Raw genomic sequence first — 23,815 nt, 5'->3', positions numbered from 1 at the left:
CACACAGAGGTAACAGTAGCTGTCGTGGTTGGAACAGAAGCCATTTAAAAAAAAAATCACGGATGTTGAGAAACTGTCATTTATGCTGTGTGTGTGTCTACGAGCAAAATAACTCAACAGTTATGGGTAGATTTCACCAAACTATTCCTGAATATTACTGCATGATTATCTTTTTCAGCTGATCAGTCAGGGTTAGGGGTGTGGTGGATGATACCCCTGCAGTAGAGAACTATGTTGCCTGAACTCACACACCAAAAAACTGTATCTATTTTATGCTGAATCCTGCCTGCCTGTTGAAGACACTAGAGTCCTTCTGTTTTAATGGCCACCAACCACTGGCTACCTATGCGAGTAGGATTTCTACAGGTGTTGCTGATGGTCATTCTTACTATGGCAGAAGGTCAGTGCATTTGTGTGGGTGAGAGAAGGAGAGCATATCAGAAATATGGTCAATATAGAAATGAAAGGACCAGAGTATAGGATTTTTGGCATCCAGCAAGCGGGGTTGTAGATTAAACCCCCTCCCTACATGTCCAATTGTGTTAAATCTCTGGTGGCTCTCCAGAGCCAATGTGTCATCTGTCTTTTCCCACGCATACAAAAAACAGTCACAACAGGAAGCATTACAATATGTTTCTCTATCTTTGAATAAGCTTTTATTTATTTACAGCATGTTGCATGAACTAAGATATCACCAAGAAGGAGGCTTATACAGTATTTGTCTGCATTGATTTTGCTACTTTCCACTAAATGTCACCAAAATCAATCTACCTCTGTAATTCCAAACAACACAAAGTTGTTTTTTAAAGTAAAACAATAAAGACAGAGAAAAACTTAGGCCTTTGATTTAGCATTAGCGCACTGGTGGGTTTCTGGAAGCAATGCTTATTGAAATTATGAGAACTGTACTATACACAATGAGATTGGTCCAAAAGGGCCTCAGCTTTCAATATTTACTCTCAGGCCTCATAACAGGTTAATCTGGCTCTGCATGTGGCCGCGAATTGAAAAATGCACATAAAAAGTCCTATCCTTGAACCAGTTGTTTACTCAGTGTGTCCAGTTGGTTTCGTGGCTTCACCATATCCATCCAGTTGGTGTTATGACCATTCAGGGGAAAGAGGAGGAGGAGAAAGATTATCGTACATGGCCTGGCCCCTGCTTGTATAACAGAACTGTTGAACCCCTACTCTGGGGCTCGGCCACTCCGATCATCTGATTAAGGCCTTCTATCTGTCCTGTACTTATTTTAAATCCAGAGGTGAATGGTCGTTTGCAGTTGTAGCTCTTAAACTTTGGATCAGCCTTCCCGAATCCATCAGACCAACTGAATCTGCGGTTAGCTTTAAGCAGCTGCTGAAAACTCACATATAGGCTTGTTATGAATGATCTCTAGTTATTCTATTGTTTGGTTGTCTGCATTTTTGTATGTATGTATGTGTATATGAATGGATGGATATAGTAATTTTTGTATGTAATGATAATGCGTGGGAACTAGAGAATGGGTCATGCACTGTTCACTGATTCTGATTGATGCCACACTGTGGTGGAAATGTTTGCAAGCACTTGTCAATAAAATGTCCAGAGCATAGTTTATCCTCCCCTTTATGTAGATCTATCATATTAAACGAAGGAGGAGCACTCAGGCACAGTCAGGAAAAAACGCACGGAATTTGAAGAATTAAATGGATGGAATGTGAATTGCAAATTCATGCTCCAAAAAAGGACAATATTTATTTAAAAGGGAATCTTACAAGTGAAGTCAAGTGGTCTGAATACTTTATGAAGCCACAGAATATCCACTTAACCTGTCTGGGGAAATATGTTAATATCTCTTTAAGCTGCATTAATATATTTGTCTTGGCCTCTTGAGGATGAGCAGTCTCACAAAATGTGGTCTCACTTTATAAAGTTGTTACTGCGAATGCCTTCGACAAACAGTTGAGAGTTGTGTTAATCCATCCGACTGACACAGAGCAACATGAGCATTCAGACTCATCTCAGTGGCCAGTTTGCATTCACTTGGGTCCTGTGGTGAGGTCTCATTAGGGACATATCTGGCTCCTTAGCAGCTAAATGCTCAATTAAACTGGCGAAAGGATGAAGTCGGCCGACCTGCCTAACTAACAGGTGCTAACCAACTTAGTGCCATCTTTCGCCTGGGGGATGTGGGATGTGTGGGATGTGCGGCCAAAACTGTTTACCTATATGGGATATTTGTTCATATATGTCCATCTTTACACTGAATGAAGGCTGGTGCCACATCTGTTGCTGTGGCACCAGCCTTCATTTTACTCTGAAAGCTGGCACCGGAACTGGTGCCGCCCCTGTTTCCCGGTGACTTCACTCCACGAACCCCTCCCTTCCTTTCCATTCACTCCTGTGCGGTGTTTTACACCGGGAGCCAAAGATGCGAGTTCACACTGCGACTGGTGCGTCAGTGAGCGGATCCAGGAGCAGACGGGCTGGGTCCACTCCTCCATGTGACATGAGCCGTGCGGCTGCAGCTCACACTCTGACCGCTGGTGAGCTCACTGTGTGTCGCCTGTTGCTCCTGTGTGTGTGTGTGTATCTGTGTGTGTGTGTCTGTGGGTGTCTGTGTGTTTGTCTGTCCTCTGCTGTCGTTCTTTTTGTTTGCACGAAGGCATTCTTGCAGACATCTGTGATGTATGATCCACACATGAGAGGATGTCGTGCGTGTGGACTTTTCTAAGTCGTTGTGCATTGGATCGTTTCTGAGCATCGCACAGCACAAAGCTGTGGCTTGGTGTTGGCACCTCAGGTAGGCTGGTCCGTGATGTTTTCACAGGCGACATTCTGCCAGACGCCATTATAAAATATTCCATTTCATTTTTCTTTTGATAATAATCGAAATTGGACAGTATGAAATATATATACAAATCTACATTTTAACAGTCAAATGGCATACATTAATTCGGCCCGAAATTAACCCATAATTAATTGATATCTTTTTTGCAATTTCCAACTTTATTCGTGCTTCGCCTGCAGTTTCTTCCGACCTTTTCCACATTAAATGCACCGTGGAGGGCGGCAGCAAGCAGTGCGATTCATTATCAAAGTTAAGATATCGAAGTAATATCTAAGCCTGGCTTCGTTAATTTGGTGCCGAATTACAACATCACTCCTCTAGAATAAGCACAGGTGTCTAAGTGTGCAATCGGCCTCACTGTTGTGTGCCAGTAAAGATGGATTTATAAAATTGTGAAATAATTGCATGAAGTTCTGTGTGACGTTGACGTTCTCTCCATTCATATCGTGTAACGAAGCAACAATTCAGATAACGTTGGATTTATTCGGATTCAGAGGCTGGTGACGTTACGTCTGTTTGCGGAGCTCATCGTTCATTTGCACCGGTCATGGACAGACAGTGTTAACTGAGCCTCGTCTTTAAATAGATCGAGAGCATTCGGCAGTTTAACGGTTGTTTTTCACGATGATCCAGCTGTTGCCTGTTGTGAGGCAACAGCTGGATCATCCAGAGATTCAGGGTGCCCGCCCCCCCCATCCCCCGCTGTGCTCATATCAGGATTTTCCGTGTTGAATCAGATCGTCTCATGCAGCCTTTCACAATCACAGCAAGCAGACTCCTGACAGACGAGGGGAAGCCCCAAACAGTGATGGAGTCCAGGCTCATTTGCATGGAGATGGTGGGGAGACCTCCTCTATTGGAGCCAGTCTATTTAACGCAGTGTTGATAGTCAGGGCGTCTACACACACCCTGTCTATCAATAACTTTTAGAAAAACCTGACTCTTTGGAACACAGTTGGAGTAGCAAACCAATTCTGAAAGCCGAAATCAAATTGCAGAGTAAGTCACATTACTCAGTTCTTAGTATAAGCCAAACTGCATTAAGATTACACATCATATTACAAAGCAGATTTACCTGTTTGTAAGATACTTCACATCTCCGACACAGTTTGTTTAATTACATTTTCAAAGTAAAGAACACAACTAATAGTTCCACTATCATTTTCTTCTGTTTTACCAATCATGTTTTCATTTATAAAATGGGGGGGAAATAGAGGAAAATGCCCAAATCAGTTCCCAGTGCAAAGGAAACTCATTTGTGTTTTCAAATAAAAGGTTCAAAGGAATGAAAGGCAATTTTTCTTCCCAGTCAAGTTGGAACTTGTGAATGATGATCACGATCATTGATTGACTTCATCCGTTATCATCATTGTTTTATAAGTGGCTGCAGGCAAGGAGACTTGCAGCAGCACAGGGATCCATATAAATCTCCCCAGTAATCTTGTTGATTATAACCTCTGCCAAGGAGCTTGTCTTTTCACCCTTGTCTGTTCATATGTTTGTTGGTTTCTATGTTTGTTTACAAGTAAGATTACAGAAAAAAAAAACTACTGGGTAGATTTCCATGAAATTTGGTGGAAGGATGACATATGGGTCAGGAAAGAAAACTTTTTTTTTTTTTTTACTTTATTGTGAGATAGGACTTTTTGTGGACATTTTCATTGATTTCCAAAGACTAATTAATGTATCTTGATAAAGAGAATCAGGCAGATTTTGGGAACTTAAACCTGAGCATTGGTGCAACTTGGTTGAATTTGAGGGAATTGTTGGGCCCTGGTGGATGTACAGTGCCTTGCATAAGTATTCACCCCCTTTGGACTTTTCTACATTTTGTCATGGTATAACCACAGATTAAAATTTATTTCATTGTGAGTTTATGTAATGGACCAACACAAAATAGTGCATCATTTGGAAGTGGGGGGAAATATTACATGGATTTCACAATTATTTACAAATAAAAATCTGAAAAGTGTTGAGTGCATATGTATTCACCCCTTTACTGTGAAACCCCTAACAAAGATCTGGTGCTACCAATTGCATTCACAAGTCACATTTGCAAGTCACATAATTAGTAAATAGGGTCCACCTGTCTGCAATTTAATCTCAGTATAAATACACCTGTTCTGTGACGGACTCAGAGTTTGTTGGAGATCATTACTGAACAAACAGCATCATGAAGACCAAGGAGCTCACCAAACAGGCCAGGGATAAAGTTGTGGAGAAATATGAAGCAGGGTTAGGTTATAAAAAAATATCCAGAGCTTTGAACATCTCTCTGAGCACCATAAAATCCATCATAAGAAAAGGGAAAGAATATGGCACAACCGCAAACCTACCAAGAGGAGGCCGTCCACCCAAACTGAAGAGTCGGACAAGGAGAAAATTAATCAGAGAAGCAACCAGGAGGCCCATGGTTACTCTGGAGGAGTTGCAGAGATCCACAGCTGAGGTGGGAGAATCTGTCCACAGGACAACTATTAGTCGTCTACTCCACCAATCTGGCCTTTATGGAAGAGTGGCAAGAAGAAAGCCATTGTTGAAAGGGATCCATAAAAAATCCCGTTTGGAGTTTGCCAGAAGCCATGTGGGAGACACAGCAAACATGTGGAAGAAGGTGCTCTGGTCAGATGAGACCAAAATTGAACTTTTTGGCCTCAATGCAAAACGCTATGTGTGGCGAAAACCCAACACTGCCTATCACCCTGAGCACACCATCCCAACAGTGAAACATGGTGGTGGTAGCATCATGCTGTGGGGATGCTTCTCTTCAGCAGGTACAGGGAAACTGGTCAGAATAGAGGGAAAGATGGATGGAGCCAAATACAGGGAAATCCTTGAAGAAAATCTGATGCAGTCTGCAAAAGACTTGAGACTGGGGCGGAGGTTCATCTTCCAGCAGGACAATGACCCTAAACATACAGCCAGAGCTACAAAGGAATGGTTTGGATTAAAGAATGTTAATGTCTTAAAATGGCCCAGTCAAAGCCCAGACCTCAATCCAATAGAGAATCTATGGCAAGACTTGAAGATTGCGGTTCACAGACGGTCTCCATCCAATCTGACTGAGCTTCATCTTTTTTTCCAAGAAGAATGGACAAACCTTTCCATCTCTAGATGTGCAAAGCTGGTAGAGACATACCCCAAAAGACTTGCAGCTGTAATTGCAGCGAAAGGGGGTTCTACCAAGTATTGACACAGGGGGGTGAATACTTATGCACCCAACAGATGTCAACTTTTTTGTTCTCATTATTGTTTGTGTCACAATAACATTTATTTTGCACCTCCAAAGTACTATGCATGTTTTGTTGATCAAATGGGAAAAAGTTTATTTAAGTCTATTTAAATTCCAGTTAGTAACAGTACATAATGGGAAAAAGTCCAAGGGGGGTGAATACTTATGCAAGGCACTGTACATGCGCTCTACTGAGGACCATTTTAGTATTGTATATAAATCTAAAATAAAGATTTTTCATTATATATTATATTATATTATATTATATTATGTTATAGAGCTAGGTATCAGACCTCAACACAAAAAGTTTATGTAGCATTGGTTATTGAGTATTGTTATAAGGCTCAGAAGTTTGGTCAGATTTTGAGTCTTTTTTTCTCTTGATGTGCTGTTTCTGTGTTGGAATCTTAAGACTGTGATTAATTTAGGTGAAGCCTCTCATTTAACACAATGCATTGAGTAATTTGATGTATTTTTAAATTCCAAAAATGATCTAAACATGTTTATGTTACTTCCTGAGGCATTGTATTGGGGATGAGATTGACGCCCAGCTCAGCTATGTTTTTAACTAACCCACTGTCCTCAGTAACCTTGTCTCAGCAGCAGGGACATGGAGACATGGTCAGAATTAAGGGACCAATGAATGAAGCCAAATATAGCGAGGTCCCTGAAGCAAACCTGCTCCACAGTGCTTGTGACCTGACACTGGAGTGACAGTTCACCTTTCAGCACAACACTGTCAGGAGGCGTACTGCTCACACAACACTGGGGGGGGGGGGGGGTCTTCAGGAGAAGTTGCTGTTCGTCCTTGAGGCATATCTTTTTTTTCCGACCCAGTTCATAAGAAACCACACCCACTTCTGTACGACCAAGGCCCCAACACTAACCAACACAGAAGTCTCGTAGAACATCTGACAGACCTGAAGATGAGTTCAGACATTTCCCATTAAGTCTAATGGAGTTTGAGAGGTTCTGCCAGGAGGAATGAGCTAAAGCTTCTAGAGACTTACGCAACACGACTGGAAGCTGTGATTGCTTTAAAAGGGCCTAAGTGTCTCAATTTAATTTGATTTTACAGAATTTGCAAAAATTCCTGAAACACATTTTTATGTTCTCATTATGGATGGAATGTAAATTTATGTTCAAAAAAGAATAATATTTATTTTAAATGAAATCTAACACACAGTGAAGTGAAGTGGTCTGGATACTTTCTAACGCCATAGAGTATCCACTTAACCTGTCTGGGGGAAATATGTTAATGTATTTTATAAGCTGCATTAATTGATTTCTTTCTTGGCTTCTTAAGGATGAGCAGTCTCACAACATTTGCAGTCTCACTTTATAAAGTTGTTACTGCAAATGCCTTCGCATCTGACTGACACAGAGCAACATGAGCATTCAGTCTCATCTCAGTGTCCAGTTTTCATTCACTTGGGTCCTGTGGTGGGGTCTCATTAGGAAAATATCTGGCTCCTTAGCAGCTAAATGCTCCACTGTGTTCACCAGCTAATCATAGACTTTGGTGTTTGATGGTGGGGAGGTGTTGTGCACTGAGTGAATCAGTGCTTTTAGTGCCACAAACCGCGTCATGCTGTGACTGGAAGTGACAGTGATGATGAGCAGTGAGACTGAACCAAAACAGTACAACAGCAATCAGCCCAAAGATGCTTAAACCACTGCAGAAATGTTTTCAGTGGATTCAGCACTGTGAGCAACCCCTTTCACATCATACATCATCACGGATAATATACATAATATACAATAATCATTATCAAATGACAAACTTAAGGGTTAATCAGAAAAGATAGTCATTCTTAGGCCCACAATATACATGCTTTTTAGCCACACAAACGCATTGACAACTGCGTCGTGACTGTTCTTATACTTACTGTTACTGGAGCAATCCAGCAGAGGGCACACCACAGAACTCACATTAAAGATTGTAGAACGCTTGGCTCTATATTCTTTAACTCAAATTGATTTTTTTGCCATTTTCTAGATTCAGAAACAAAGAGTTAACAATTCTACTGCCCCGACCTTTGTGTGAGTATTGCATCTTGCATATGCGTCGTTTTAATGTTGGAGAATGTGCACAACCTACACAACCAAAGGACGCAGGATACGCGAAGCAGCCATCTTGCGTATGCGTATGACTTATTGTGCCGTTGTTACATTACATGTCATTTAGCTGACGCTTTTATCCAAAGCGACTTACATTTTTAGAACACTCAGCATTTCTGAAGGGCATTTAGGGGTTCAGTATCTTGACACTTAGGCATGCAGTAGGCATGCAGTATCTTGACACTTAGGCATGCAGATGGGATAGAGTGGGATTCGAACCGGCTACCTTCTTGTTGCAGAGCACCCACTCTATCCCCTAGGCCACGCTCTCCTCTCTAGGCCACGCTCTCGTTGTGATCTTTTTATTTGACCACAGTATTTGGCTAAACTCTAATCTCATCAGTCTTTTCCCCAGTGTCTTTATGCATCCCTTGTTCTGCATAGAAGCAGTGTTGTCGATTTTATATTTTAGCCTGTTATCTGATGGACAACATGTAATCCCTCCTTCTTACAGACCAGGTGATCAGACGTTTCAAGATCTAACCGGTAAAGGAAGGGAAGCAGCTTTTCTGTGAGGTTTCGCAGGTTGCAGTGTATCAAAGCTGCTAGTCATGCCTTGTAATTGATTTTGCCTTGTGAAAGAAAAACAGTGGCGAGCAGAGGGACAGTAATGCCTCTCGCCGGCCGGCTAATGATTCTGATTGGGAGCTCTTCCCTTCACAGGCATAGCACACACTCAGTGATTGCAGGCAATTAAGATGCAGGTAGAAGCAACGCTATTTTCCTTTACATGTAAAGTGATGCTGGTCAACAACTACACAGTGGCAGATTGTGTTTATTTAAATGTATGAATATGTTCAACCAATCTTTATATTCCGGTCAGGCTTGTTGTGCAAATTTCATATTGACAATTCAATGTCGTTATCCTACTTCGGATGAGCCCTGTTTACTGCTCTAATATAATATAGTTTATATTACGTTTACAACACATTACAATAACGTGGAGCTTTATTCCTTGAAGCTAAATTAAAAGTAATTTTCTCTACAGCAGCAGAACAAGCTGTATCACTTAATATTATCACCATATCAAGTTTTTTAGGCTAATGCATTTTATGCGGAGGACCACAAGAGCCACTGAAATAGCTATAAAGCATTTAATTAATTATTAACTCATTCTACATTAAAAAACAAAATAACCGTTTTACAAATTAATTTATGGATATTTAAATGGAGGGTAAAAAGTGGAAGTATGAAAACAATTTCCAATTGAAATATGAAATCAATAAATCATTCAAATTAAGAGGATGAATATAAACATAATGAATAAAAAAGTCAATAAGTACACATTTGAAAATACATGAATAAATAAATAAATGAATAGAATATATGCATTTTTTATGAAATACAGAGAAATGTATAAGATTACAGATTTTAATCAGGAATTTAAAAGGAGAGATAATAACTACATTTCCAGGTCTAGTTAAGACCTGCTTCATACTGAATAATCAGATCTGTGTCAATTCAGGGGCCACATCCTTTTGAGGCAGCATTTAAAGATCAATTGCGTCATAGCGGCGAGGCCAGGCTCTCTTTTCATTCCTGAGAAACGAAGGCTCCAACTGGGAGATCCTTCGTGGCTCTACCAATCCCACGATCAACTCAACCTAACGGGTAACAGTTCATACGTTCCACAAACCAAGGGGCATTCAAACTTTCTTGGTTTGAACAACTTCAGCCCTGTTGCTAGGCAACAGCAATATGGACAGGACGAGCTTGTGACGCAGATCACAGAAATACTCTGTAGACCAGACCATCTCATTTTGGTTCAGCCATCGTAGACCACGTCCTCCGAAGGATTCAGCCCCCGAATTGTTGAAACAACGGCCAAGGCCTCGGTGTGGTACACAGTCACTCAACCTTACACAGTGGTTGGTCGGGAAGGCAGTACGATGCTGTCAGAAGTCTGTCCAGAACAGATATGAACATTTCTTGTACTTTTGTACACATGTCACCCGCATATGACCAAACCAGGGCTTACTGATTATGATCATACGTTGATATAATACTTTTCTATGGCGTTTAATTTGCTGCCAACAACTGATCAATTGAAGTAATTTCCCAGAATGCATGTATGGGAGTCCCAGTTAATGTTTCAAACCTCAAACAATCTGTAGCATCTTCAAGTCAGGTCTATCTGGTATTGAGAGACACTAGTAAAAGCATTGTTTTTCCCAGTTTTAAATTGAGTGAATCTAATTCTGACGTCCCTTGGCAGCTTTCCTGATTACTCTCTTTCCCCTTTATTGACTGGTACGTAATCAATATTTAAGTGGGAGGCATTGCTGGAGTACCTCTGACTTGACACATGAGTTCTCTGGATACAAACTGTCCTACCTTCTAAAAGCATGAGTTGGTAGGGTATTAGTCAAAGCTACATGTGTGAGGAATCCATTGGTGACCCTTCTGTGTTCAATTTGGGGCTTAACAATGCTACACAGGGGATTTCCGATACTGTACTATGGATTTGTTTCAAATACAGCTGAGGTAAAGCCTGTAGATCAGATGGGGTGGGGTCTGTAGTTCAGAAGATTATTTGCAAAGGTGCCTCATGGGAAGAAAAACAAGAGAATAGACCATTCTGTGTTTGAAATCAAGAAGGGCCTCACTTAACCAGCACAGCACAGTCCAGCATCAACTGCAGCAGTGCTAGAACAGAGGTAACAGGTTGTGGAGCTCACACCCTCTCGCCATGGGCAGAGGTTTGAAGTTTTCCCGGCTGTGTACATCCTCTTCCACAGCAATTTGCCATAAATATTTAAAAAGTGTCTCACAAATATGTAGTTACAGTTTGATCTTCAGAGATTGCACAATTTGTAACTGAGTCAAAAACAGAGTGCATCTTGGTCATAATGAACAACCTGTGTGGTGTCTTTCAGTGGTTTCTGGACAATTGCTCTGAGGACTAAGATTAGGCTTTGGAAACACAATACTCTTTAGTTGGATACATTTGTTGTTGCTTCTATATGCATGAGGGAGGCACAATGTAGTTTATGTGACTTGAAGGCTTGAGGTCTTAAAACTCAAATATAGATCTACATGCCTAGAGCGTTTGGGACCTTATTCTAAGACATGGCCTTTGGTGAAAGCGATGTAAAGACTTCACACAGCAGCACAGTTATTTCATCCTAAAGGCCCTTCAAGCTAAAGGCTCCGAAATCCATTTGACAGCTCTATTTTTTGGGTTAGTCATGGTGGCTGTGAGGCTCCAACGGACGACACTGTCAGTCAGTGCATCACTTTGGTTCAGACTGGAATGTTTCAGACCACAGGACAGAAAGCCACCAGCCAGTGTAATGACATCCGAAGTCTGTCCAGAACACACAGACAATTGTTTAATGTCAAATGTGGTTTGAGTGTTTGTTCTTTCATACACACATCACACAAATATTACCAAACCAGGGCTTCTTGATGACAAGTCTCTATTAAGACCATATGTCTACATAATCTCTTTCTATGGCAATGTATTGGAGTCCATGTGGATTTGTCAATTTTCCAAAAGCAAGCATCTTTAAGTCAGGTCCATCCAGTATTGAGAGAATCAAGTAAAAACATGTTATCTCTTTGGTTTTAAATTGAGAGAGTCTCGTTCAAAGGTCCCTTGGCAGCTTTCCTGATTACTCTCCTCCACTTTAATTGACTGGTACATAATCAATACATAAGTGGCAGGCGTTGCTGGAGTACCTCTGACTTGAGGCGTATTTGGCTCGAAGGGATGGCAGCGTCAGTCAGTGCAACACTTCGGTTCTGGCTGAAACTACTGGATGGAATGCCAAGTGCCCTAATAAAAGAGATCCCTGTGCCAAGAACATAGTTTAATCAGCCTTTAAATTGATTGTGGGTGTGTTTTGGGGTGTAATGTACAATTAACCATCAGAATCCCATCTTAACTTTGTTTCCTATTTTTCATAATTTCTATATTTATACTTTCACAGACACACCACAGCTAATTCCTTGTATGTGTAAGCTTACTTGGCAATAATCCCTGATTCTGATCTTGGTGGGGTGTTAAAACGATGCTGGATTTGCAAGGTACTAAGAGAAACTGTCTGTCGTCATGCTCAGGCACACCACCTGTGTCTACACATGCAGTGTGCATATGAACTATCTTGATAATAAGCCTGTGAATTAAAGAAATATTTTTATCAAAGCCCAATTGCTTTTCAAAGCCTCAATAGAAATGCACTAACAATGCATCTGACCACACCTCATTGTAGTACCACCATGATAGCGATGGGCATGTTCTATTTAAACAATGTCGGCTATTTTGGTTGTTAAAATAGCAAAGACACTTGAGCTGTGCTTGGCACTGCTTTGTACCAGGAGTAAGAAAGGGCCCGTAATGGTCCCATTGGATAATGTTTTCACTTTCCTTGACTTGCTATATAAATAAATACTGACCATTTATTTATGATTTATTGTTTTTTTTGCTTATACTATTTAAACATAGAAGCTTATTTATAATCCTTAATCTGTCATGTTTGATTTGCCTGTGTCAATCGAGGCTGCACAGAGAGCCCATGTTTTTTAATACATAGTCATAGAGTATGTAGCAACAGAAACAATCATCTAAGCCCCACACCTAAAGTGAGCTGTAATCATGAGGGACATCAGAGCAAAGAGGAAGAGGAGGCTACTCCCCACATTCACTCATTCAGGCCTCATAAGTTGCAGTGTGTCCCTAGCCTGGATGCCAGACGAACTTAGCCCCGCCCACAACATTTTAGGTCGGGCAGTTCGGTCTGGAGTCGCTCCGTTGAGGAAAAATTATGCCCCGACCGGGCCAATCAGATTGTCAGGGCGGGCTTTATACGATGATTGACAGATGATCAACGGTAACGTAATCAACCACGTCATCAAAGTGCCCTTGGGTTGAATTCGTTTTCAACAAACATGCCTGCCGCTGGCGAGCTGAGATGTGTAGATGCTGCCATTGAGTCTGTTTTAGAAGACATCGACAGCGCATTCATTTTGAAAGAGGAACACAGAACGTGGAGGCGACGCCAAAGCACCGCGCTAATCCCTATCGCCCCGGCGCTTGGCTGTTCACAACGGACACTGAAGCGACGCTGAACCGCCGGGCAGCGCTAATAATATCACCCGTTGATCCAGTAGATCGCTGCACGGCTTTGTGCCAGTCACACCGGAGGCTGAAGCACCGCGCTGCGCCAAGGCTGCCTCGCGGTGCTTCAGCCTCCGGTGTGACCGGCACAAAGTTTTAACATGGGAGTGGATGGGAGCCAGCTGTTATTTAAGGCTTGGCGCTGCGCTGAAGCGTCCGGGGTGAACCCGGCGTTAGTAAATAATTCACAATGCGTTGCTTAGCATACGTCACATACTACGTTGCTCTGATTGGTTGTAGGTCTATCCAATTGAGCGAAGAAGAATTTTACTTCCTGGTCAGTTGAAACACGCCCCATAATCACAGCCCAATGGAGCGGTCTCAGACTCACATTCTGACTAGAATTGTGAGTCTGACAACGTCAGGCTAGTGTGTCCCTTTTAAGCATGTAGAATCTAGCTTTTCATATAAACAGAACATATTTTATTCTAAAGCCCAACCTTGGTTTTAAAGTGTGGCTCTGTTTATCGAGTCAACCCCTCCCAACTTCAGTATTGCGTGCATTCTAATCCATAAGAAAGAAGGTGAAGTTGCCATATTTTTTAATGATACCCTCCACTGCAAGAATACATCTCTCTGGAAATGTTGTTTCTTTGAATGTGTGGCTCTTCAATTGGATTCATGCACTTTTGCTAAAAGAAATGCAATTGACTGATTGAACTTGACTGCACCTGACCATGAAGATGATTTTATCTTTATCTTTTGATCCCAGAATTGCTCTCCGGGGACGAATAAAGTTGTTTTGAATTTGAATACAAAATATGCTTGTAAACTTAAAACTAAAATCAAACCATTGGTAAAACTCAAACAAATCATCTTTTATAAAGATGAGAAAGAGCATGTAGTGAAAGTTTTTAGAGTTAATTGTATCAAGTTTGTGAATTCTATGAATTAAGGATAGATAAACTAGATAAAGAATACACTGACACAGGATGATCAATAGTTGTAACCATTATACAAATACATTCACAGTATATTAAGCTATTGCAAGAATATATAGAGAAATATGCTTATTCATCTTCCTTCCGATGGTGAGATGAAACAATTGATAACAATGACACGTCTGTGTGTGGAGTCTGGAGCAGGAGACACTATGTGATCAGATTAATTTAACTTATAAACTGAAAACAGCAAGCTTTGCTTCACTCAAAAATTCAAAATACAGCCACAACAAAAACATATTTTTGGGATATCGTAGGCTATTCCCAATGTTTTGATCGTCAGCATTTATTTGTGACCTGTGCTGTGTGAGCGTAGCCTTCAAACGGCACACGCCTACACGCCTACACTGCAGTGACTGTATACTTTGACAAAGCTAATTAGCAGAAGATGAATTAACTGATGTCCATACTGCAAACCAAATCTCACTGGTTTGACGTGTACATGGAGGTAAATGGACTGTGTTTACCAATTTACCATGTCCAGCATGCTGACACTGGAATTATCTAACACTGCTAATTAGCATCAACAAGACTGTAATGATTGGGGGCGTAAAGCAGGTCCTCCTCTAACCAGAAGGCTTGCGGTTCAATCCTAGTCTTCCCCATTCAAAGGGCCGAAGTGCCCATGGACAAGATACAAAACCCCAAATTGCCCCTGGAAGCTAAGCTGTTCTCATAGATAAAGTGCTGCCCATTGATACACTGTAATAATGGGTGAATGGCAATAACCTGTACTGTAAAGCGCTTTGAGTGGATGTCCAGACTGGAAAGGGGCTTTATAAACCATTTACCAACATGGGGGGCATGGAGGTGCAGTAGTTAGCACTGTCACCTCCCAGCAAAATGGTTCTGAGTTCCAACCTGACGGCGGACCAGGGCCTTTCTGTGCTGAGGCATGTTAACTCTGGCTTCCTACATTCAGACTAGACTATATTCAAGGAGCGGATGTGAATGGTGGAATGATGAATGTTGGAATGGTGTTTATCTCTGTCAAGGCTTGTCCACTGGTATTGGCTCCTGCCCCAATGATCCTCAAAAGGCTCGATAGATAAGGTTGGTGCAAAAGAAGGAGGCAGCTCTCAGTGTCGGATAATGAATATACAAGTCTCATCTATGGAACTCTCTTAGGGCATAGCCTAGGAGTAAACCATTTACCTGGAATATGGGAGCACAAGTAACAGGAAGAACCCAAAGCCATTAGATTTGTAATGACACAGACTGACTTACCTTATCATCTTCCTGAACTCCTGTGCAGATTAGGATACAGCTATGGGCAGCTGCGAAAAAGGAGAATTTGTACCACTGCTGCAGGACCCTGGATCCCCATCTGAGGACCTGTATAACTTCTCGTTCTCATAGAGGACTTAGAGTAAATCAGAATGTAAACATCTATAGTGCATGGGTGCTGGAAAAGATGTGACAAGCAGTTGCAGTTAAAACAACACAAACTGTAAGGTCTCTGCATCCGGTGGCTGTACCTTCAACTGTTCAAAACATCATATTGCACAAAGTACAAATGCTGAGGTGCTTTTGGCACTGAGTATGTGTTTTTCAACTACATCTACCCCCTATTCAGTGTCTCTTATTCACAATTTGCACAGTTTTTGGTATTTTTCCTTTCAGGATCACCCATGTGTTCCCTCTGTCAAGGACAACAGGGAGACACAACACAACAGAAACATTTTTTTTTTTTTTTTGAATACACTGCTTTTATTATCAAGCAAAACCTTGATTTAACAGTGCAGCTCTTCTTATCGAGTCAGCCCTTCCCAACTCCAGTTTCATGTGTGCCTTCTAAGCCAATAAGAAAGAGGGTTGAGTTGCCGTCTTTGTTAATGATTATATCCCCGGCAAGGCATCTTATGTAAAAGTTACTTCTCTTGAATATGTAGCTCTTCATTTGAATACCTCTATTTGAGTTTGATCCTGAATATCTGCAGGCTTCATAAATACTGAACATTTCCTGATGACTTTACTGAAGCACAGTCTCTAAGGGTCAGGATGACTGTAGTTATTGTAGGTAAATTCAACTTTCATGTTAAGCTGAGGATTTTCTGTTTGTGACTGACTTAATCCATCTCTTGTGGCTTAGACAATGAGCTGGTAGATGATTCAAGTTTTACAAATTCATTTGCCTTGTCTAGAGATGGGGAGGTTTCCCTCTTTCGTGTCATCGGAAAACTTGAGATGGTTTCTGTTGGTCATGTTCTCCGAAACAATACTGTGAAAAAACAACACTACTACTTGAATCGGGTCATTTTCTAAATAATCTCTAACAATAACCATTTTATGTTACTCTGAAAATCTCTTATCAATTTGTCAACAATCAATTCAAGTTAATGTACTTACAGATTTACTGATGAATAGAACAATAAATACAATGTTGCACAGGAATAAGAGCAGGCTACAAGCATCCCTTAACATCAATGGCTCAACTTGTCTTTCTGTTTGATCTTGTTTCAGGCCTGAAACCAGCATGATCCTATCAGTTCAAACTCCAGTATCTCCAGTGGGCAGACAGTGAGGACCAGTAGCCAACATGCAATGTGTGTAAGGGACCAGTGGTGGTGTTGTGGGCCCAGGCGGGATGCTGCTGACGGCCAGTCAGTATGACCTTGCTGGACTTGTGGCTGTCGCGCTCCATCCCCATGTGCCTGCTCCTTCAGAGCCTTGTCCTCATGGCCCTGTGCTTCCCCTCGGCCAGCATGTGCCCAAAGGGCTGCATCTGCCAACGCGACCCCCACCTCCATGGCCTCAACGTTACCTGCAGTCAGTCTCGCCTCAAAGAGATCCCCCCCAGCCTCCCGGTTGATACAGTCCTGCTGAGGCTGGACCACAACCAAATTGGAGCCGTGCCTGATCAAACCTTCCATGGACTAAGGCTTTTGAGGGAGCTCAATCTTTCATACAACGCAGTGGAGACTTTGGGCGAAGCAGCCTTCAGTGGCATAGAGGCGACCTTACAGGTGCTGGACCTCTCCCACAACCGTATCACTAGCGTACACAAGGATGCCTTTGCTCGGCTCAAGGCCCGCGTCATTGTGGACGATAACCCCTGGCATTGTGACTGCGCCCTCCAGCAGGCCATCAGTGGAATGGCCCACAACCACGAGGCTGCGGCTAGGGTTCTTTGCAGGAGCTCAGAACTTCTTGACCAGGAGGGAAGACCTTTCATGGCAGTGGATACTGACCTCTGTAACCTGGCGAAAAGGACCACAGACTATGCTATGCTGGTGACCATGTTTGGTTGGTTTGCCATGGTCATTTCATATGTGGTGTATTATGTTCGACAGAACCAGGAGGACGCCCGACGCCACCTGGAGTACCTAAAGTCTCTTCCTAGCAAACCCAAGAAACCTGACGAGGCTGACGACATTAGCACTGTTGTTTGATTGCTGTCACACACCTAATGACCACCAAAATGTTTATGTGACAGGACCCCCTTTTAAAGTGTGTTTACTATTTGTAATACTAGTGATGTGAGCATCAAATTGCTGATAAATCTTTGTATTTTGGAAATATTGTTGTATGTCCCTAACCAGGGTTTGCTCATGACGGATTTGAGATGCGATGAGAAGGGAGGCCACAGACTAACACTCTAATACCAACATTATCTTTTCTACATAAATTAATTATGGAGTTTTGAATATTTGAATCTCAGGTTTAAATATTGATATGAAAATGGCTCTTTTTAAATGAAATTTGGAGTATATGATAAATAAGAAATATATTTTTAAGATAAAAAAATCCTATTGTCTATTTCCCAGAGCCCTGGTTTTGGTGTCTCAGTCCACAGTAAGATATATTTTGAGTTTTTTTAAACACTTGTTAAACCAAGTGCATCTTCAATTCCCAGAGAAATCAAACATAAATTACAATATTTATGAATTGTAGTTATTACAAATTTTTTCAGAACTTGAAGCCCTATATTTTAAGGGAGACTAATGTCTTTACATTGTGTCTATCAAAGCTTTGAATATGAGGTGTGTTAACATCCTTTTGATTTAGAGAAATCAAACTTAACTCACTAAGTGGTTACAGAGATTTCGGTGGAAGCCACATTTTGGCAAATAAAGGAAACAAATAAGAAATAAAGAAATTCTGACTTAAAATCATTTGATACATAGTTAAACTTTTTACTCTGTGGTGGAAACTTATGGACTATTTAAAAAGAGTTTCACAACCATCCCAACTTTAAAACAATCAATTATTATATTTTGAAATGGTATTTGGACCATGGTGGTGCCAGTGGACCAAGGGCCAGTTTTGACTGCGTACCATAGAGGTTAGATGGAACAAACCAGACCAGGGAAAGTGTAGAACATTCAACTTTAGAATCACAAGAAACACGAAATAGGTACAGATCCATAGTGTATAATTCATTGTGTTTATTGATATATTTAGATAGCATCATTTTAAACATGAAAGGTTTTGAATGGAATTATTTAGTATGTAATCATGGAGGAAAAATGTTATTGGAATTATCAAATCATAATATCAAAGGTTTTGCATTCAAATGTGAATTTCCGTCATAATGACAAACTGCCCTTTTATGTCATGGTGACATCAAGAAAATTACCATACCATAAGACAACATGTCAGATAGTGAGTCCTTGTAATTGACACCCGTATTATCACCCACAAGAACAGCAATTTGCTTAAGACTATAAATACCCTTAAACTTTAGAAAGTTGATCTTGGCAAACAGCATCTAACAAATGTGACATTTACAAGTCAGAAGTATTTTTAATGGAAAATAATTATGTACATTATGCCCAAGAAAAGTTCAGATGTGTATTTAAATTTGTTCTGAATGTGAATTTTTACTGAAACTTTTGTATTTGCTGGTTAATTGAGCTTAAGCTGATGGAGACTCTGAATGTTAAGATACAGAATCAATAGCATTTTAATTTGTTCCAAAAAACTGTTCCTTGACGAAATAGTAAGAAAAATATTATAATAGTGAAAATAGTGTAACAAAAATTAATAACAATAACTCAAGGCCAAATTACAAACTTTTCAAAGCTTTTGACCGCATCCTACAGTCTGTATCAGTGGTTGTCAAGTTGTCATCACATGAGTGTTTCTAAGTTTGAAAGGGAGACAAAATTGGACATATACCGTTACTACTCAGAAAGGATTGGATAATAAGACACCCACGCCAACTGAAAACCAGGAGGAACTTTGCTAAATCAATAGGCACAACAGATGCATTCTAATGAGACTCTTACATGGCTCAGCTCTCTGAACCAGCATTTAGCACCTTAAGATCTCTGCTGCTCCTGAAAGACACAACTGCCTAGACCTGGCATCCTGTGCAGCAGCTCTGTGGAATGTCACATTGGTGAAGGACCCTCGACACGAGTCCAAATGAATGCTGACATCATCATTAAACACGTTTTAGTGTACACTTAATTCAAAATGGTCTCAGCATTGACTGGGAATGGGTCAACGTCATCATCCAATTACCAGTCGATGGCTGGAGAAGTATCAAGGAGCCTATTTGCATCCAACATGAGAGAACATATTTGAACATTCCTAGTGGCCTAGAAATCCCATTCAAATTAGTTGATTCTGCACCTCACACTTTATCTAATGCCAGTGTTCAGGGCCAGTACAGATAGTAGTATACCCTTTATGATGACATTCCATGACAATAGAGCAAACACAATCTGCAGATTAAGACTGAGATGCTACTGAATTCTCTGAAATAGGCTTGTCCCACACAAATGTTGTCTGTCCTGAAGGAGCCTGTAGTCTGAAAGGTTCTGTTCTGACCACGACATGAGTTTTCTGAGATAACACATCAGTTTCCAATCCTGTTTGATTTCACTATAGCCAAGATCAAGATGTGGTTCTTGTTGTGCACCTTGGAGACAAGTATCAAACGGGAGGAGAGATACAAGGATATAAGGGTTCAATGAAAAGGCAAATAGGCAATCAAAAAAAAAAAAAAAACCTGTTTCGACGAGGGGCCATCGTTTGCACACAAGTGTTAAAGACGAGGGGTAAACTCTGGTCCTTGTCTAGCTCGATCACTCGTGTCCGCTTGTCAGCTATTTTGTCTACTTTCACAGATCTTTTAAGCTATAGTAATCTTATAATCAGCACATCTTGTCTGAGATCAGATGTTTGTTTGTGGAACCGTGCAGCTTCATGAACACAGTCAGGGACAAGAAACCCTTTGTGGCTGGAGCAGCACAGCCACGGTGAGACTTCCAAAGGCTCGTAGTGTGCACTTGCCCAAAGTAGGCCTTGAGTTGAGATTATTTTGTCAAAAAAACAAAGAGTGTCTTATATGGTGTATGTAAGGGTTTTGGTAATGGTGAAACAATACCTTTTAGAGAGGCTGTGTTGTACTCAACATTTCCTCCTACAGTTTGTGAAGTCTATGTTGTTGTCAGTGTCTATTGTTACATGTATGTCTGCACTGATCAGAAGAAAGCACTAAATGTAAGATTCCCTGGACTCTTCTTGTTGGTGTTTTGTGTTTGAGTCGGTCCTTGAGAGTCACAGCCGGACATTGTTACCGTTTGCTCTCCCATGACACCATTTTTTCTTACCAGACAGATTTGTCAAATATGGAGATTGCAGACCACACTATGCAATGATCTCAGTCATCACATTCCTATTGCAAGTCAAGCTACCAATTCGTGCATCATTTTCCCTTTAATAACACTGTGGATAGTGATGTTCTCGGCAGCGCAGAAAGAGAAAACTCATTACTGTCCCTGAAGCGCACTAAAGCATATACCGTAGGATCAGGGAAAGACAATAAAAGTCACGTGGAAAAGTGTAAAAGTACAAGAGATTCGATTTTCACCAAAAACTACTTTTAAATAGTATAGTATACATGACTACTACCCACTTTCAATAATAACCTAAAGAAATCCTGCATGACATGTTGGATAATGGGTGTCAGTGGTATCTTGTGAAATTTCTTTTCAGTTAATGTTTTAATTGTTTGTCACATTTGTGTACAGTAATGGTTGTTAAAATGCCGTCTTAGGGGGTATACAATGAGAATATGTGGTAAGAGAACGCTAGGATCACATGTAAATAGGAACGTTCATGTTGTGTAAAATACTTGAAATCCCTTTAATTAGTTGTTCTTGAATGTGCTACACCCCTTAGCGTGGTCTTGTAGAGGCAACTCCATACTCTTCAAGACAAGATCCGAATAGTCTATAAAATGCATGTACAATGTCATGAAGCACAGTGTAGCCAAGGATCCGAAAGTATTTCTAAGTGCCTGAATACTTATCTTACCATTTAATTTTTTTATTTTGATATTTTATTATTTTTCCACCTCTGGTTTTTGTTCCCAACACTCTTACTTAAGGATTCTCACTGTTTCATGTATCTTTTAATTTTGGTTTATTTAGCAAGTTATAAAAAAAGAAACTATCACCTGTGTTGATGCAACATGTTTTAATTGAATTCTGATGTACCATATTGCAGTTTTCTGTGCACAGACAGAGCGGTGCGTACGATAGCCTAATTCACAGTTGACCCTGACTGTAATGGATCTGTTGTAATGACATGGCATATAGAAGATGAAATAAAGACATTGGTTCGTGGTATGTATGGTTCTTCTTTTGCTGTAAAAATACACAGCCGGATTTAGCTGATTTTTACACAGATAACACAGACATGTCAGTGTCTACACAGGCTGCGTTTGGTATCCTGAGAGCCTCCATACAGCCTCCAAATGTAGTCTTTATTGTGTTCCTTGAAAAAGAAAGGAAAATATAGAAGATAAAATATTATTGGTAATTGTGTTGCTAAAATTAGTTTAGTGATGTTTGAAGGTTTTCATTTTTGTCATTATTTCTCGGGAAACATGGTAGCGTCACAGCAAAAAGCTTCTTGGTTCAAATCTCAGGGCCGCTCTGTGTGGAGTTTGCATGTTCTCTCCGTGTCTGTGTGTTTTTTCGGGGGAACTCCGCCTGCCACGGATCAAAGACATGCAGACTACTGTGTGGGAGACTCCAACTTGACCTAGGTGTGACTGTGAGTGGGAATGTTTGTTTGTGTCTGTATTCCGAGTTCGGTACATGTCTGAAAGCAGCCCTTTGTGTCAGCACTAGCAACCTGTCCAGGGTGTACCCTGCCTCTCACCCCAATGTCAACTGGAATATGCTTCCTGGCCCCTGCCACCCTTGAAGGATGAGAGGTGTTGATAATAAATGTGTGCAGAGAACAGGTGGATGGAAATGCCCTTACGGAGAGTTATGTTAATAGCTGACATTCATTTAGCAGAGTAACAGATTGATCTATTAAATGTTGACAGTTTTTTTTTAATTACAGCTGTTATCATTTAAATGGCAAAGCCCATAAAAAGATTCATAAAAGATATTCGGCTAATGAACTTTGATTGTGTACAGTTCCTCTATTCACCACTAGACCATTCTATAATTCACTGCGATGATTAATTCATGACTGAAAGCTAGAATCTTCCCCTCTCACAGGAGGTATTTAAAGTCTAAAGCACAACGTGTAACTATTAACCACAACGACGGCTACCTTTTTAACCGTTTACCTTTCTGTGAAGCAAATATCAATAAGAAGTAATATTCTTGTGCGCTGAAATTACCTATTATTTATCTCTGAAAGCATGTCTGTTGACACAAGTAATTGTTACATAATGAGCATTACAATCCACAGAAATATTTGAGCTGTATACCTCGTTCAGTTTATATGACAACCTGCCTTATAATTGAAATGTCTCTCACACGGGAGAAAGCCAAGCATTTAATACAATGTCTCATTTCTCATCGACTGGAATTCAATTAAAAACAGTGTTTCCCTGTCGCCTTTTACAGAGACACTGCATCTGATTGAAATTGAATGAAAATGAATGTGCTCTCAAATTCTCTCCACTCCATCATTGATTCACTCAAAAAGAAAAAAAGGTATCCTGTCTGCAGGCGCTGTTACCTTGAGAAGGTAGAAAGCACGACCTTCAGAGACGTGAAAATCCAGGAGCTTCACTTTCTGTAGTATTCAGAGGTTTACAATTAGGTAAATGCTGTATTTCTTGTTCCTAGTCTTTAGTCCATAGTTCACCTCTAATTTCCTCCTAAATGAAGCACAGGCAAGTCCCTCCACAGCCAACAAGATAAGGGCCTGCTTTCACCTCTGTTTAAATTTTCTTTTGCCTCATCACAGTAAACACAATTTGCTCTGTATCATTTCATAATTGCACTTTAAAGTACTAGTTCATATGAAGCCTGGGCAGTAACGATCACTGGGACGTGTTTACCTTTGTGTCAACCCTAACCTGGACTTTGAATGTTTAAAAGTCAAGTGGGAAACTGCATGCAACACAAATCAGTTTCCAGAAGTCTGCGAGATATTGACTCTACTTTTCATTTTATTTATAACGTCGGAAAACATTTTGGTAAGTAGTGCACGGTGTCCATAGTTTTACGTGTTCTTCAATCTTGCATGATGTTGACATTATTGTCCCATTTAGTGTCAAAAGGATGATAAATCCCAGTATGCATTTGGGCACGGATATGGTGTCAGCCATGGGTGCAGGTGGCAGGTGGGTATGCAGTGTCCTCGAG

General features: G+C 40.8%; 1 protein-coding gene across 2 annotated transcripts; it reads left to right on the top strand.

Moving 5' to 3' along the window:
• Positions 1-2,389: 2,389 nt before the first annotated feature.
• lrrc3b (leucine rich repeat containing 3B) lies at positions 2,390-21,826 on the top strand. 2 transcript variants are annotated; one of them, XM_053447540.1, is made up of 2 exons: positions 2,390-2,525; positions 16,707-21,826. In XM_053447540.1, exon 2 carries the CDS (start codon positions 16,853-16,855, stop codon positions 17,633-17,635), a length of 783 nt encoding a protein of 260 aa, XP_053303515.1. In that variant the 5' UTR covers positions 2,390-2,525; positions 16,707-16,852; the 3' UTR covers positions 17,636-21,826. The 2 variants fall into 2 exon arrangements, with proteins under 2 accessions (XP_053303515.1, XP_053303516.1); XM_053447541.1 differs by lacking the exon at positions 2,390-2,525 and adding an exon at positions 2,736-2,782.
• Positions 21,827-23,815: the final 1,989 nt, after the last annotated feature.

The sequence above is a fragment of the Pleuronectes platessa genome, chromosome 18 (assembly GCF_947347685.1).
Source record: "Pleuronectes platessa chromosome 18, fPlePla1.1, whole genome shotgun sequence".
In the NCBI taxonomy this organism is placed as follows: Eukaryota; Metazoa; Chordata; class Actinopteri; order Pleuronectiformes; family Pleuronectidae; genus Pleuronectes; species Pleuronectes platessa.
The sequence above is the reverse complement of the archived record's forward strand: the minus strand, read 5'-3'. Positions and strand labels throughout refer to the sequence as shown.